Source organism: Boleophthalmus pectinirostris, unplaced genomic scaffold (genome assembly GCF_026225935.1).
Source record: "Boleophthalmus pectinirostris isolate CB_2022bp ecotype Guang Dong unplaced genomic scaffold, ASM2622593v1 HiC_scaffold_19, whole genome shotgun sequence".
NCBI classification, from domain to species: Eukaryota; Metazoa; Chordata; class Actinopteri; order Gobiiformes; family Gobiidae; genus Boleophthalmus; species Boleophthalmus pectinirostris.
This window is the reverse complement of record NW_026571140.1, coordinates 23347321-23365548: the sequence shown is the minus strand read 5'-3', so window position 1 is coordinate 23365548 and position 18228 is coordinate 23347321. Positions and strand designations below refer to the sequence as shown.

At 39.5% G+C, this 18228-nt stretch overlaps 1 protein-coding gene across 1 annotated transcript in view; it reads left to right on the top strand.

Annotated features, from left to right (window-relative positions):
• Window positions 1-18228, top strand: part of ush2a (Usher syndrome 2A (autosomal recessive, mild)) — a 115568-nt gene that overhangs the window by 731 nt on the left and 96609 nt on the right. The window contains 9 exon segments of the mRNA XM_055154316.1: window positions 183-365; window positions 3157-3325; window positions 8473-8608; window positions 10571-10634; window positions 10866-10967; window positions 11042-11231; window positions 11300-11505; window positions 11688-11909; window positions 13505-13598. Of these exon segments, the coding sequence (XP_055010291.1) occupies window positions 183-365; window positions 3157-3325; window positions 8473-8608; window positions 10571-10634; window positions 10866-10967; window positions 11042-11231; window positions 11300-11505; window positions 11688-11909; window positions 13505-13598 (1366 nt within the window).

The window sequence follows — 18228 nt, the reverse complement described above, 5'->3', positions numbered from 1 at the left end:
GTTTGTCCTGTGTGGCCCCTAGAAGTAGTCATCAGATAAAAAATGCCTTTTTCGGATCATATTTATTTTAAGTTGTCTTTATGGGAATGTAATTGTTAATTTTGTATACTTATTATCATTGTAGTAATACTAATACTAACACTAATGCCTTGACCTACCCTGACAAAACCCGTCTTTCCCAGGGGGAGCTGCATTACAGAAGACTACAACGACACTTATACTACTAAGTCTGAAACAGGATCCCCCAGTGTGATGTTTTGGCCTCAAAAGGATGGATGTTTGGTATCTCCACCTGCACAAAACCTGGGTCCCTCAGGATCCTTAACTTTAGCAGTTTGGATCAAACCGAACAGTACAGGAGAAATGTAAGTTTTAAAATTTTACATTTTACAGTCTTCTCATAGTCCCTGCTGTTTTCTATATTATTGCTCACGTTGATTTGGCTTTTCTTTAAACTGCACTGTGTTGTGATGTCTAGATGGACTGTATTACAATTTTGAGTCTCTCTTCAGAAACAGTGAGAAATGCACAAGAGTTAATCCCATGTTCATTGCAGAGCTGGTATTGATTGAATAACGAGGGTCTTCCTGGTCAGGTCCACTCAGGTCAGGACTGCATGAAAAGGCTGAAGCTAAAACGTGGCGTCATGTCTCACTTAACCGTGTTGTATGAGAGCGAAAGCTGATGAGAGTGTGTTAGTGCGTCTCACAGTGAGGGGAGGGCTCCAGTTACACAAACTAGTATCAGTTGACAATCTCTCTCTCACACACTCCCATACTAGACACGTGTGAGCTCTCACAAAGATCAGTTGACTTTATTTTGTAACAGCCGTGGTCAGTGACATTTGGTTCTACAAAATATATTTTAAAATGTCAATCTAAACAAGCCTTGGTAGTTGATAGCAACTACCGATTCTGCTAAATACCGCAAATAATATAAAATGTGTCCTTTCCTGAATAGTTTTAGAATTGTCTTGATCTATATGGGGACTTGTAAAGACCACATGATCATTTTTTAGAAACAATTTCTTTGTGTTGAAAATTATATTATTTTGTCTAAAAGTGTTTTTTTTTCTTTTGTTTTCAGTGGTATCAAAATTGGTATCATGTCTTTTCCTTAGTATCAAGAACATTGTAGAATTTTAGTAGTATGACAGCACGCACTTGGCAATCGTTTTTGCAGCATGTTACAGTGCAAATAATTAACTGTGGAAACTATTTTAATCAAGCTGTACAGTAAATCTGTTAGACAAAACAAGTTAACACAGTGAAAAACTTTGCATTTTGCAGCTAAATCTTTGAAATTTTTACTATTATGCAATCATTCATTTTTGTTCATGAAGTTGAGGTTCCCAGGGGATCGTGATGACAGATGAGAGCTGTTGTGTAGGTCTGGGCTGAACATGACTCCTGTTAGGTTGAATGCATCTGAGTGACAGAAAATATCCCTCCCCTCCCCCAGTTTGAATCACTTGCTGTTGTTGCAGTCGGGCTTTTTGTTGCACAAGTGATCACAGCGGCCATCAAAGAGCCAGATGAAAGGAGGTCTCTATCCTCACCTCTGTCCACTTCTCCACAGCCGTGCTCTGGTCTCTGCTGCTCGCTCTGTGATTTCACACTGCTTTCTGAACAATGAACAGTCAGACACCTGTTTCACAAACTAATTTTTACCTCCATATTTAAAATTATATCACAATATATTCTTAATGAGTGCTATTTCAACCAGGCAGGATGTAACCAGATTAACTGATGAGGTGACAAGCATACGGAATAGATAGAGAAAATTAAGGGAGAGTATTGAGGAGATGAAGAGGCTGAGGTGCTTTGTGGTTTTGCAGTGATATGGGACAGAGGAGGAATTGCTTAAAGGAAAACATAAAATGGCTTTGATAGACGGAGAAAGAAGAGATATGAACTTTTCCCCCTTTTAATCTCATCTTGGTAGCCTGCCCTGTATTTTGAATAAGTGCTGATATTTTAGAATCTATTGTGACATATTGGGCTGTACATTATTTTCCTGGTTAGTCAAAAATACACACTTCTCTAATACTTTACAAAGACATGTAACCTGGACACTGGTTTTATCTAGTTCAGATGGTTGTGATTGGCAGGTGGATTAGCTAAACAGAGAAAAGCATGGTTCTTCAAATCAAAACAATTATGGCTGCTTATGACGAAAAAAGAAATTATCACAGTGAACTAAAAAGCATCACAGGTTTCTGTTCAAGAGTGAAGCCTAAAACCCTGTTAATCTGAGGTGTGAGAAGTTTGATTTAGCTCTAAATAATATATGACTAATTAGCTCCTCCGTTTCCCATGCGTCACTCAAATAAACTAACCTGATTGAATGCCTTTGTCCGTCCGTATCCGAGACATGTTAACTCGATAGAGAGATCAGAGAACCAGTCTTACTCCCACGCAAGTTCATTATAGTTTTTAGGAAAATATGTCACGTGAAAATGTGATCTGTTGTACATCTCACAGTCAGGTTACTTTGCATTCTGCCATATTTTGATATCAATTTTCAACATTGTAAAACTATTGGAACAAAAAAAAACTTCAAACCAAATGTTCTTGTTCAAACAGTCTAGTTGGCCCAGTCACACTCACCAGTTACCACATGTGCAAGGATACAGATGCTCTATTTCTCATGCATACATCCATATGTGATTTATTGCCTGAGCTGTTCTGGGTTCATAAAAGCCATGATTTCCCATAAAATGTCAGTGATGGTGGTTAATATGAGGCGTGGAGTGTGTACATGTATGTGTCTGCACACGGTGTGGCAGTGCAGAGCCAGCACTCATGTAAAATATTGATATTCCATGTGTAAATGTCAAAAAGAGAGACTGCCTGTTGTGCTTCCTGACACCGGAGCTTTTAGTGAGACTTCAGTCCAGCTTATTAAGTGTAACTCATGTGGGCCAAAGTAAACCAATGTAACTGTATATAAAATCAAAGTAAGACATTTTAAAATATGTATTTATTGTATGCTCTGATGAATATATTATCCAACTGCAAGATTTCATAAGTTAACTATTTGTACCAGTGCCAATCCCAGAAACCACCAAGCATCTAGTAAGCATGTGCCATTTTCTTTAGCCAGTATTAATCATGCTGTATTGTAATTATTTTTATTTCCGTGTGTTTTGTATAGGATGATATTGGAAATGAGCTCAGAGGAAAGCCTTGCATTTGCATTAACAATATCGGAACAAGCTGTCACTCTTCGATATGGGCAGAGCAGCAGTCACGTCTCTCGAATGGTCAGCTTCAGAACCAGTGGCAGACTTGGACCTTTGAAGTGGACACACCTTGTTCTCCAGGTAACAGTCAGTAAAGTATTTGCTTAATATTTAATGACTTAATAATGCAAGGTCAGGGCCTTCATTGAGAAACGTTGATGATTTTATTTAGTTATTTAGTTATTTTCTTGTAACTAGATTATAGTTTGCATTTTATTTAATGCAATATGAATCTAAAACAATTTACTCATAGAGAATTTGCCAAAATATGCATAATAGCCATAGATACCATAAAAATGTGTTTTTACAGCTTAAGCATTAGTGAGAAAATATATAAAAAGAATGCATACTTTCCTTTTAGTCAACTATTAACACTAGCTTTGTACAGCATCACAGAGCACACCAGGCATGTGCCAGTTTGTCAAAACAGTTAAAAAGACAGTCAAAGGGAATATATGTTTTCAAGGGCCCCGAGCAGTTCACACACGCAAACATGGTGCCAAGAGCAAGATACTGTAGGGATGCTGCTGCTCCCTAGGTACTTGTCTTATCTGATTATGGTAACCACAGAGAGAACAGTGGAGGAAGCGCTCGCCTGAGGGTGTGAGGGACTGTTAGCAGGGGAGCTGTGTGCCCTGAAGGAAAAGTTAGCAGGTCACTAAACCAACCACCGGATGGTAAAAATGTGGTAAATGATAGCTTAATGCTTAACACAAGTTATGTTAAGAGATTTTGTGTTAAGTGCTCTTTGCTCTTTTATTTTCATGTCACTTGTGCTTTTAAGTGGCTGAAAGGTGATATACTAAAGACCACTAAACTTGACATTTAAACTGGCTTCTTTGTGCTATTCTGATTTGCTTTTTAGCTAAGAGCAGCAATTTAGACATGAGAAGAGCATCTAAGACCTGTAAAGGTCCTAATGCTGAATCCACTTTATTATCTTGTCTTGTTTTTTAAATCAAATTCAAGCTTTGTTTTAAAAAAAAAATACATCAGAGTACTATACATCAAAATAAATAATAAATAATCACATTCTAAAATGTTATCATGTAAAAGCTCAATACATACACTAGATAATATATAAATATAATAGCACACATCTTGAACCTGTTTATCTTTAGTCAGGACTAATAGATGATCAATAAACATGCAGTTTTAATAATTTTAACTTTCAACTCAGAGAATAATGCCTCAATTTTTGGCAGTGACTGTACTGACAAAGGTAAGACAGTGAATTTTGTGCCAGTTCCTGCAACTATAGGCCTGTTGTCAATTGCCTTTATGCTGCTTACATTCATCTTTTTCCATTAATGATTTTCTTAAGCAACTTTTTAAATATACAAGTTAACTTTTACATTTGCTCTATAGGTGAGTTTGTGGATTGTGAAGGTGAAGCAAGGTTGCTATGCCAGGGTGAAGCACAGACCTCTATGCTCCCCTCTGCCCGCTGGCACTGAAGCCAAAAGGGCATGAGACTGGCATCAATTACCCAGTCAAGTGGCAAAAGATGTGCTACCTTAAGGAAAATGTTATATTACAGAGTATAACGATAGTGTATGCATTTGGCCGGGTAAAATCTCACTGAAATACAAGTTGTTGTTGTGTCCTTTGGCAAGACTGTTAACCCACTACCCCATTACCCAGTCCAGATATAGTAGCATTTGATGATGTTGACAGGAAAGGCAAGCGCATTAATTTATTCTGATCAAATTATGATCAAATCCCACATCACAGAAAAAAATATTAAAAACCTACCAAACAAAGGTTATTCTTCCTGAACTAATGACATACAATGGGCTGCAAGATATATTACCTAACTGCAAAGACTACTTTTTTTTAAAGTAGGCAAATCTCTAACCCTAATAACATCTAACCTCTAACAAACCTCTATCTTCACTCAAATGTGAATGCCCCTGGAAGTGTTTTAAAAGTGAAAAGTTTTGTACAACTTTGAACTTTGAACAGAAGCCTTCTATTCAAACATAAATTGTAAAATTAACTGCAATCCCACTGCCTACTTTTCAAAAAATGTACAGCTCATGTTGAAAAGCTGAAAAAGAATATGCATATAATGGTGGGGTTTGGTCTGTTTGTCAAGACAAATAAGTACATTTTCATGTGTAGTTGAGGAATACACTTTTTTGAATTGTAAGGCCATGCTAGATGACTGTGTCCTTTGATATTCTGTGTTATAACCTGAATTAATTTTGTGGCACAATTTTTGGTCTGACTTTTCTACTTCCTAGTATGATTTCTATGGGTTTTTGTTTGGAACAAAATTATCCTGAAGACTTATGGTCTCTCTTAGCTATTTCATGGAGACAATTCCCCCTTGCATCCTTGTATGGCTCATCTATCTCTCCTTCTGTGCCTCCTATTTCATTGTCTCCTCCTCCTCTTTCTTTGTACTCCCCCCTTTCCCCCTCTCTTTTTTTTCTCTCCCCTTCTTTGTCTCCCCCGGGACAATTTTCTTTTCTTAAATAAACTGTCATAGCTAGTGTTAAAATATGGGCCTAACATGAGGCGAGCGCGGCAAGGCGAAGGCATGGGGCCTTGGGCTGGTATAAAACATGGATAATATGCTGTGAGAGGTAATTGTATCTTTTAGCACTGAGATGAGTAGAACAAATGTGTCTCCTCTCCATCCTCTCTCTCTCTCCTCCCGTCTTCTCTATCTCTTTCTTTACACAGCTGCGTTAATGTGTGAGAGAGAGAGAATATTGGCTGTACATTAGAGTTCAGTTCATAGTGAGTGAGAGAAGCAGGAGGCACTAAAGAGGGAGGGATAGACAGAGAGGGTGAATAACAAGAAGCGAACGAGTGGTAACATATGACAGGATGAAAGAGAGGAAGAGGTGACAGCAGGTCCCACAAAGTGAAAAGATGAACTTCATGAATTTAGATTACAATGTTAAGTCACCCGCTTTACGTCTACATGTCAGTGATATGAAATATGATTGGCCTTTTGCAAAATGGAACGATCCAGATTTACCCATGTAATCAGTATATGTGGTGTATGGGCAGCTATTGACCTTGCTAAGACAAGCACAGAGCGTATTTCAACACTCTTCTTCCTGGCAACAGTAATAAGTGATTCCTGGAACAACTTGAGACAATTCTACTTGAACATGGATTTATATGAGGGTTTTATTAATGTAAGATAATGTCAATGAATTTAAATGTGCATCACTTGCCTCATACAGACCATAGCTTTAAAGAAGCACTGTTGGGCCCTTGGTGTACTGAGCCATGCCTTGGCACGAGTGTGAAAATGGAGAAGAGCTTTAGTCCAAATGCCAGTCTCCAGATCACTAAAAGCTTTCCACCCTGGATTCACTGGGCTTTTAGGGGGGTTTAGGTGGTAACACTGCCAAACAGGTGGCTTCTGTGTTGTAAAGACTGAATAGTTAGAATATGAAAACCTAAATAAGTACAGGTAATTAAACGATAACACAAAAACTGCATATCCTATGAAAACATGAGGGACGCCGTTATTTTAAACTTGTGTGTATTAAAATGTTAAAAGTCAAACTTTTTTTATTATTTACATTTGCAGACAATACATCAAAACTGGGACTGAACTGGGCCTGGCTATATAACTACCACTACTACTACTGCTAATAGTGGACTATAACAGAGCTAAACCAGGACTGGAACAGGACCAAACCAAGTCTACACCGGGACCAAACCAGGTCACGTGTGTGAATGCACCCTTAATCAAGCACGTTTACATTAGTTGAAAAAGGACTATGCATTTTTTTCTTCCTTTGTAAGGCTTTTTTATTTATGGCAAGCTTGTAAAGTCCGAAGACAGAAGTGGGTTAAATACAGATGGACGGCAAAGGGAGAAGAGGAGGGAAAGTGTTTGTGAAAGATAACAAAGGGGAGGTGGTTGTGTTTGAAAGCAGCGCGTGGTAGCAGAGGAGGATGAGTGCTTCAGGATTCATTTACATCAGGCCTGACAACCGCTTCACATCTCCCTGAGAGCCACGGTGCTCGGGCTCACAGACTCCTAAAGAGGGGCCTTCTTTTCTACCTCTCCTCTCTCACCCACTTCCTCTCTCCTCTCTCAATCTCTCTCTCCTCTCTGAGTCCCTCTCTCCTTTCTCACTCACTCACTCCCTCTCTCCTCTTCTCTTTCAGTATCTCTCTTCTCTCTCATTCCCTTTCTCCTTTCTCTTTGTCTCCTTCCTTCTTTCTCACTCGTACGCTCTCCTGTACTCTCTTGTGCTCTCATGCGCTTGCCAGTCTTCAATCAGCCATCATAAAAGTGTCTGTCTGGGCGTCTTAACTATCCTCTGAGAGGCAGACACTTGTCTGAGCTGCCTTCATCCCCTAAAGGCGTTTTTGGACTTGGACTTATTTCCCTCCTCACACCTTTTCAACTTCTCTCAAGAGCTGACAACAAGTGAGTGCGACAGGGCAAGATAAACATGAGGCAAGGAGACGGGAGGAGAGATGAGTGCGGAAGTCATGGATACAGCAAAAATAAAACTGAGAAAAAATATAATAAAAGTATAAAGACTGACCAAATTACAAAAAAGAAAGAAAAGTGCTAAAGGAAAAACAGAAATGAAGTAAATGACCTTGTGAGTATGAGGAAGGACAAAGCGTGGAAGGAGAGGAGCGCAGGAGTAGTGCTGAGAAGGCGGGGCTCTGGTCTGACACATACACGTTTATCAGTGGTCCCACAGTGAGCCTCCCCAAGGAAGGATTTGGAGATGGGCTACAGAGTGACTGGTATGGGGCACATTGAAGTTTTTGGGAAGCCCCTCTTATGGAAGTATCTCCCTTTTTGCTCAGGTTTGATGTAAAAGCGGCCTGGCCCAGCTTTGACGCTGTTTTCTACGGTGCAGTTTTTAATATTCATACAGCAGATCGGGAAGGGGAGAGAAAAAGAGTGGAGAGGAGATTTTTGGTCAAACAGAAAGCTAATTTGCGACTGAGGCAGTTTAGCCTGAGGCTCTTTCTGCTACTAGGGAAATGAGCTGGAAGATTAGCTGTATGTATAATTCACACACTTGCCTCTCTTCTTCGCACACACAAACCTCACACACACACCTCACACACACATGTCTCGTATTCAAAACTCACTGACAAAATACACCAAGTCCACCATGGACTCACACAAACCAACTGGCACCAACAGTTTTCTTTATTTATTAACATGTTTGGTAAATGTTTTTTGTTTTTGTTGTTTTTTTTAACAATTAACATTTTATTTTCAGGTTCATGATATTCAAGTGAATCTTTTCCTGGACGGCCTGGAGGAGGATGGGACACCCTTTGAGACACAGACTCTGTCCAATAAGATCTCTGACGCCAGCGAAGGTGGCGCCATGTCAGTGGGCCTCAGCTCCAATGGTAAAAATACCTCCATGGCATATTTGATATATATATATATATATATATATATATATATATATATATATATATATATATATATATATATATATATATATATATATATATATATATATATATATATATATATATATATATATATATATATATATATATATATATATATATATATACATATATATATGTATTGATGTATTGTTAATATTAAGTGGTCTCTATCTGCTACACATTAATTCAGCATGCAGCCTTGATGCCCATTCAGCTATACCTCTGTGATTGATTGGTGGTGCCTGTGAGCCGTCTCAGAGTCAATAGAAGAGAAATTGAGAGAAAAATGATATCCGTTCATCTCCTGGGTGATAAACGAGTGTTTTTCTTCTCGTTTATCAGACATTGATTCTTAGTTCACGGCAGGTAGCATCTGATCAGCTGAAGATCACATCAGAAGTGCTGATCGATACATGTGATTGGCTCAGGGGAGGCCGAGTGTGTGGATTTATGTGTGTGTGCTTGGGTGGGTGGTTGTTGAATCTGGAGGTTGTGTCTGCAATTTTGATCAGTGCATTGATTATGCAAATGCAAATCAGATGTATTGATCAGCAACTAAATCTGTTTTGGAACAGACCCTGTTAACTCAAAACTGTTTGTTTCTGTGAATGAGTTGTTTTACTATACACGATGACACACCAGTAATATAGCTGTCAACTTTGTATTTGGCAAAATGGCAATTCCAATTTACATGTTGTACTTTTTTCCAGCTTTTGAGCAACAAATGAGAGGCAACTTGAGGCAGCAGCGAGTGACAGAAATTGCAGACAGAGACCTACACTGTGAAAAGAGAATTAAAGTCTTTACCTTGCATCATCCTAGTAACAATAGAGGGAGTGCTTTTCAAAGGATAGCATAATCCCATTTCCACACACTAAAGGAATCCAGTGCCAAAGCCTAAAGCTGTGCAGCTACACTGTTGGAACACTCTTGGATCCTCTAAGTCTCTGTTTTACACTCATACAGAGCCCACGTTACCCCGTACACTGCACACATCATCACACCAGTTCAGAGTTGGGATTTGCCAGTCATTGCCAGGCCTCTCTCAGAAGCATGTAAATACACACTGTAGAAAGGACTGAGTGAACAAACAGCTGTGGCATTGGTTCTGTCAACGCTTAAGACATGATCCACTTTCTAAGAGTTGTATTTAAACTCGACAGAAGTTTGCTAGACACCAAATCTGTCTTTTTTGGCCCAGAATCAGTCACTGTTGTTGTGAGTCTCCTTGATGAAGGTTCCAATAATGTTCCAGTGTATATGCATTTAGGGATATGTTGCATTTTACGTGTTTTTAAGCTTTTTGCTATGTGTACGGTTGAGTTCAAACTTAGCTTACTATCATGGTGAATTTAGAAGAACCTTTGTAAAATGTTTCCTTTATAAATGAGTATCTTCCAGTTAGGGTGGCTGATATGGAAATATATCACATTTTCAATTTTATGTATGCTTTGTATCTTTCAAATGCCATTAAGAGGTAAATAAAGCCACCTGCTTCTTCTAAAAGTTCATACTTCACTGTTATTGGTTAAATCTAGCTGTCACTCACTCAGAGACGAACCAGCTGAAAGACTGGGTGAGAAAAAGTGTGTGTGTTTGAGCAGATATATGACCAAAATAGCATCTTGTCACATGGATGAGATCACGATATCAGCACTACTTCCAGTGCACTACAACAAATAATTATGTCAAACCATGTTGATCTGTAACGGAAAGTGATGTAGCCTTAGACAGAGCCATTTGATTGGCTATTTGTCATGGCCGTGAGCAGCTGTAGGCAGCCTCACTCAGCAGGTACTACTGAACTGATAAGATAATCTTCTAAATACTGTGAAATCCTCTCAGACACCGCTTCAATACAAACCCATTAACGCATTCTTTATGTCCTTTTCTCTCCTCTTTTCTTCTCTCCAGGGTCCAATCAGTTCATTGGGCACATGCAGGACTTTAGATTTTATCCTGCCACTCTGACCAACAGGTAGGCTAAGTAGACTACAGTAGGGCAGCATGAGGACATGAATGAGTACTGGTGATAGTGCAAGAAGCAGATTGTTTTAGGCATAAAAGGAAAACTAATACTTTCACTATGTAAAGAATAATTACCAAGAAGTACTAAAATACACATTATGAGGAGGGATAATGAATTAATGGACTTATTTTGATGAAAAAATAATAAATATAAATGTTTTCTTTTTCCTTAATTAAACAGGGAAATTGTAGAGTTGTATTCAGGAACTTTGCCTAAGGTCCATGCACAGTCAGAATGCCGCTGCCCTCCTACGCATCCGAGAATCCACCCTTTACTGGAGAGGTGGTACAGTTAGTTACTTATGATCAGCACCATTATATTTCATATACTTACTATTAATGCCACTGTATTAACAGATACTGCATCCCTAATGCTGTTGAGGACACTACAAATGACAGAAGTCCGCGATTAAATGAGAATGCTCACACACTCAGTTATGTAAACGACAACGACATGGGCACCATGTGGCTCTCCAAGATTATGACTACACAGGAGTTGGATGAAGGTGTCACTATTTCTGTGAATCTGCTGAATGGACAGTACCAGGTATGAGGAAATGCGAACACGAGTTATAGTATACAGTTAGTTGTATTTAACTATATTTTTTTCCTCAGGTTTTCTATGTGATAATCCAATTTGGAGGCCTCTTGCCTGAAAAGATAGTTTTCCAAAGACGTTATGTTCATGTAGAGAATCCAAACGTGACTGAAGCGCTGTGGTCAGACTGGCAGTATATGGCTCGAAACTGTAGCATGTTTGATATGGACGATAATGGCCCCTTACTCAGACCAGATTCTATCAACTGTTTGACATTACCCAGGTAAACATGTTTGCGGTTTTATTCACTTATTTTCTTTGTCTTATCCCCACTGAGATGTGGTTGAAACTATGCATTTAGGCCTTAAGGCCAGGTACTTGAATGTATAGTGTTTTTACTAAAATGAGAAAAAGAACAGTTACGAATGACCTTTCACATAATAAACTGTCATGTTCACTTTGCAGTGAAGTGCCATATTCTGGTGGAAACATCACGTTCAGCCTGCTGACGTCTGAACCAAACTTGAGGCCTGGTTACAATGACTTCTACAACACACCTGCCCTGCAAAAAATGGTATATGCCACACAGGTCAGAGTTCATCTGACAGGACAATACCTGACCACAGAAACTGGAGTGAACCACGGACACCGATACTACGCAGTCAAGGAGATCACAGTTAGTGGAAGGTATGTGTTTCCTAATGATGTGTACAACAATCACATTTTTCCCATGTGACAAGTTTCAGCAGAACTCTGTAAAGTTATTAAGCACATCTGCCCATTAGATTGACAGTATGTTTAAACTGTGGTAATTATAGGATTATACACGAGGCAATCATCTTCAACTTTCTCATAGCCCTCTAAGCTGTGTTAATTGGCAGCTTGTTACAGTGAAGTGGCATAAACAAAGATCTGGAGTTACTGAAATCTCTCTTGTGAACCCTCGGTGCTTCCATTCACGCACCTTCCACTTGTCCTCTAATTCTTCACACAAAGTCCCGTCTTGGCACCGTTATACTTCATTAGAATTTGAGCTGTCTACATTCATGAGGATATGTTTCTTATTATTGCCTCATTGCTAATTTATAAATCAATCAGTAGAGCAGCTCTTAATGTTTTATGCTGCAGGTCTATATAGTGTAACACTTTCACAGTTTGGCCGATTTTTCTGGATATGTATATGGTAGCATTGGTAGAGTTGTTTCCTCGTCAAGAGTGAGTAATTCGTTCTAAGGATTTGAGTTACAATGGTATCGTCACCTATTCAGATAACTTTACAACCACAAGCCCTCAACCTAACCCCAGCTGACAATCCAGTTGTTACATATTCGCCTGTCTTTTCTAATGTGGTCATGTATATATAGTATATATAGAAAACTTTTTTATCTTCAAATATAATTTCAAATTAAAATGTTACAATGCCGGAATTCTGTTTGTATACTAGATTAGGGATTTTTACATAATAAAATGCACAATGTTTAGAAAGGACCTTAATGTGCACAGTGTAACTGTAGGGAGTATGCCATTTGCTTGTCTCTATGTAAATGTTATTGCTTTGACTGGAATTTTCCACAGAATGGGATTAAACTTGTCTATCTTGCATTATTGTAAAAAAAAAAAAAAAAAAAAGTTAAGTTAAAAACATGGGCTACTCTCTCGAGATCGGACTTGCAACTTGGCCTAATGGCATAACAATCTTGCAAAGCCGATTGTAAGTATAATATTATACTGTGGAACATTCTAGGCAAACCAAAAACACAATCCACGGTGGACCCCCACCAGAAAATTTCCAGAGTACATTTTAAATAATTGCGCCTCTTGATTAGATTGTGATAAAGTGAACAATTCCTTAGTGTCTGTGTTTGACTGCTTTGAATTGGTTGATCTCTACTGTATTGCAACAGTATGTGGCATAAGGAGGCCACACAGGCAGACAAATAAAAAAAAGCCAAAGTGAATTTCAGAATAAATAATTAAATCTGTGTCATGCTGCATGTGTGTGTAAATCTGTGTGGTCAAATGAGGAAGGAGGCAGACGGAGCTGTCCACTACCTGCTATGGGGCTGCTGTAATTCTTTAGATGGCATTTATAAATGTTGAATGCCGACATCCTAATGGCACTATTGCAGTTTCAAGAATGTGAAGGGGAGGCAATGGAGGAGCGTTTGTGTGTAAAATGTAGTATCTCATTGTACATTTTACTTCTGTTTTATGCATGTTTTATCTATTTGGTAATAATGTTATTTCTATGTCTATTATAAACGGAGTGTTACTTTGTGCAGATGTGAATGCCACGGTCATGCGGATCATTGTGATACAAGTGTGAGGCCCTACCGCTGTTCATGTCTGCTTGAGAGTCATACAGAGGGCAACAATGTGAGTAAAATCAACACTTAACATATGAGAAAAAATACATAAGTCTCTTGGACAATCAGACTTAGACTTAGACAAACAAACTTTATTGATCTACAAAATATATATATCATAATAACCAAGACTAAAAATATAAATGATCACTATATACACTGTCCAACAATCACAAAATGGTGAACACTGCTTACTTTTTTGTGTCTCTAAATCCATATACAACCTAATTCAACCTAATTTAAAATGTGTATAGTACCTTTTTTGACCTGTCACAATAATTACTAATATATATTACTAATATATTTTAAAGCTTAATATTTATTGTGTATACAATTTCTTTGTAAAAGTGGGGAGATTTGTTATGTTTTTGTTAACTTCTATGGCTAATTATTGTTTCATTTTGCTATTTATTTGTTATATCTTAGGCCTTTTAATTATACTGTCTATTTAAAAAGGGTTTACTGGGATTATTGATTGTCTTGCATTACTGTTATTGTGTCAGTGGTAGTTGTAGTAGTAGTAGTTTCAATATGATTGTTTATCACAATATATCTCTGTAGCAATAGACTCTGTTTGAGAAAATGTGGACTTCCTGATTTTGGACCGGTACTTAAGTTATTAGCATCCAGTTGCTATTTTGTTTGGTGATTTTAGATGGCAGATGGAAGGGTAAACCAATGATCCTGAAGTTGTTTGTCAAATCGTAGTTTCTATAAACATTACGTGGTCTTTTCTAAAATAACTTCTGTGTCTTCTTCTTCTTCTACTTCTTGCCTCTGTGTGGAAATTACTATTAGAGTGAGCTTCCTACAATGCAGCCTGGTAATATTAGTGGAGCTTACAAAACATTAACACACTCACTTTGATTGCTCCTACTCTTTAGCCTCTTATATTATTTATTACCTTATGTTTCATTCATAAATGTGTGATTGAGGTGTCCAGATGTGTCAGGTGACAATCACTGATGGACATTGGAGAAACTCAAATCTCACATAAAATAGTTTTAATGATATTTTGACACTTTTTGTTACTCTTGCAATATGTGATCTTTGTAAAAGTATTTGTAGTTATATTTAGTAAATAATAGACATGCTCCCTGGTTAATTTTAATGTTCGATTTTGCCTCTCTCTGAAGTTACACGTCCCCCATTTCTTCTTTCTTGTACTGCTTTCTCCTCTGGGCTTCTGTTTAAATAATGTCTCAAATTGAGTAGAACAATGACATTCCCAAAGCTTGCATCTATAATCAGCTCTTCTGTCTGTTTGTCTTTCACTCTATTTGACCAAGCACCCCTCCACCACCATTCTTTATTGCTCAATATTTGATCTTCTTATTTTACTCCGAAATACACCCTTGTAAGCAGTTTTATCCAGGTTCATGCAGTATGTAGTACTTTCCTCTCAACCAGCCCCTCTTACCTCTGAGTGAATATTCAGTACCTTCTCTGTCTGTCTCCATAATATTGGAACATAAAAGGCTGAGGGGAATATTAGCTGTTAATATTGCATGTGTTCTGTTGACTTGGATCGGCCCTGCTCCATGACGGATGTTCGGCTAATCTGGAGAATTTCCACAGTGACATTAAAGTGACAGAAATGCTCAGACATGTGTCAGGATGATCAACGGGGGCCCGAGCACAGACACTTTAACTGGCGAGCAGCCTTAAGCACACATGCACCCAAGCGCACACGCATTTCTTCTATTTTCTCTTACTTCTCTTTTGATTCTTTCCCTCACGTGCACTCTGTGTCAGACATGATCTCTCAGTCTGTCACTCTCTCTCTACCTCTCCACAACTGATGGCATTTCTCATGTCAGAAACGTATAGCATGAATAGTATTGTATATAACATCACATAGACACAGACATTTTGGTAATTCTTTCAATTAAAGCTCTTTAGAAACATTACATTCACTGCATTTGGGTGTAAAGCCTTGAGATTACTGCATTCATTTAAAAATCCCCACATCATTTGTGGACCTGAAATAATTTTGCAACCTGTATAAAGGCCTTGACCCCCAGGTTGAGAACCATTTGACTAATGCAATGTATGGGGCTATATTTTTCCAAACTCAACACTATTAATTTTACATGTTTTAGTTCACATTTTGTTTATTAGACGTTCTGAGATGTATTCAGTGATATGACGACAGGGTTACTCATGCCGCTATTTCATTGGCTGCAACAGAGTGATGTCATTAGTGGTGCCTTAACTGAGGAAGCAGCAGGACAGTGCTAGCACCTGAAGATGGCAGCTTGAGCAGGCATGAGTGAAGACGCTGAGCACCAAACTTTGAAAAACTTTTCAAAAGGAACTTACTTGGCTTCATCTTCAATTAAACTGGCCTTATAATGAGTCGCTATGGAAAAAGAGAGACTATCACCACAAGTGCACCTCCCAAACGGAGACCTACTCTTCTTCTACTTCTTTCACCCCAGACACATCCTCCAGCTCCTCTGAGGGGACCCCGATTCTTTCCCAGGCCAGCCAAGGGACATAGTCCCTCCAGCGTGTCCTGGGACTTCCCCGGGGCCTCCTTCCGGTGGGACATGCCTGGAGCACCTCCTGACAGAGCCGCCCAGGAGGCATCCAAAATAGATGCCCAAGCCACCTCAACTGGCTCCTCTCGATGTAGAGGAGCAGTGGCTCTTCTCTGAGCTCCTCCCATGTGACTGAGCTCCTCACCGTATCTCTAAGGGAGAGCCCAGCCACCCTGCAGAGGAAACTTATTTCAGCTGCTTGTATCTGCCATCTTGTCGTTTTGGTCATTACCCAAAGCTCATGACCATAGATGAGAGTAGGAACGAAGATTTACCGGTAAATCGAGAGCTCTCTTCACCACAACGGTCCGAAACAGCGACCGCATCACTGCCGACACTGCACCGACTGTCAATCTCACGCTCCATCCTCCCCTCCGAGATCCTGTGGTCTCCAAACCGGACCCCTTCCGGCCCCTGACTGCAGCTAGAAATACAATGAACAGAACCGGTGACAAAGGGCAGCCCTGACAGAGCATTTAAACCCTGCTTTGATAGTTGTTTTTCCCAGGGGAGGAACTGTTTAAGGGGTACTCTGCTCATTTTGTCTTGTTGAGTTCACAGACAACCTTGTGTTCCACAAAGATGATGAACTGCTGTGAATCAGCATCACACAGTATTTAGAGGTTATTCAAACTGCATTTAATGACAGGTTTTGATTAAATGGACATTCATGATATCTAGTTGCTTCACAGATGAGAAGCTAATGGTACGCTGAAATGGTAAACTGCAATTATGTATCAGCTATAGTCTAGGAGAAAAGCCATTTAATGTATTGGGATAGGGGGTGTTGGCATCTGAGCTCTTCTAGTGCTGGGATCAGCTCAAGCCCGGGGATCTGCTTGAGTCCAGGGATCTGCTCAAGTCCAGGGATGTCCTCAAGTTCTGGAATCTCCTCAAGGCTTGGAAGCTGCTCGGTTTCTGGGACCTCCTCAAGGCCTGGGGATCTCCTCAAGGCCTGGGGATCTCCTCAAGGCCTGGGGATGTTCTCAAGGCCTGGGGATGTTCTCAAGGCCTGGGGATGTCCTCAAGGCCTGGGGATCTCCTCAAGGCCTGGGATTTCCTCAACTTCTGGGATCTCCTTAAGGCCTGGGGATCTCCTCAAGGCCTGGGGATCTCCTCAAGGCCTGGGATTTCCTCAACTTCTGGGATCTCCTTAAGGCCTGAGATCTCCTCGAGTACCGGGATGTTCTTGATGTCTTGAAGAGGGACAACCACCAGTACCACATCCTTGGGCATTAGGGACACTCCTTTGTCTGCTCAGACAAAGATTCTGAAATCTCCTGCGCCAGGTGTAGGATCTTTGGGTCTTTGGGGGAAGTCAAATGAGTTGTACATTCATTTCAAAGACAGGATAATGAACAGTGTGTGTGTGCGACTTACAGAAAATTCTCAGGGATGTCTTCAGGAGACATCAGCTCATTTTGAGCTGGTTCATAACGTCCCAAGTCTGAGACAAAGAGAAGAATCAGCATTACTGCACTGGGCTTTCACAAGACTGGACTTAAATGTTTCAGAAAGAGTCCTGGCTTTCTCTTTTTCCTCCAGCTCAAAGTCCCACAGCTGAATACAGATGGACCTCTTGGCGCGCCCCAGTACTGCCCTGGTCATGTGGTCAGTTATGACCACAGAGGACAGCAGGCCCTCCCTAGACACATGTGATGTGCATAATATTCAAGTATATTGATCCACATTTTTACAGACCATTTTTAAGCATAGATGTGAACTGCATCACACTGCACTTCTAAATATTTTCTAACATTTATTATGCCCAGTTTCTCTACAGAGGTGTAGGTAATGGTGGTAATGCTTTAAACAATATATTTTTTTTTAATGACTGTGTCCCCATTGGGCCCATTTAAATAGATTTTTGAGGTGACACTACTGAGACATCTTCCACAATTTTTTTCTTGGTGTCTTCACTCAAAATTAGAGCTCACTGAGTTAAAATTTTTGATACCAATCCATTCTTGTTTTAAATCATCCCCCGCCTACATTACCGTATTTTCCGCACTATTAGGCACCCTGGATTATATGGCGCACTGTCATAGAATGGTCTATTTTCGAACTTTTTTCACAAATAAACCACACCGGACTTTA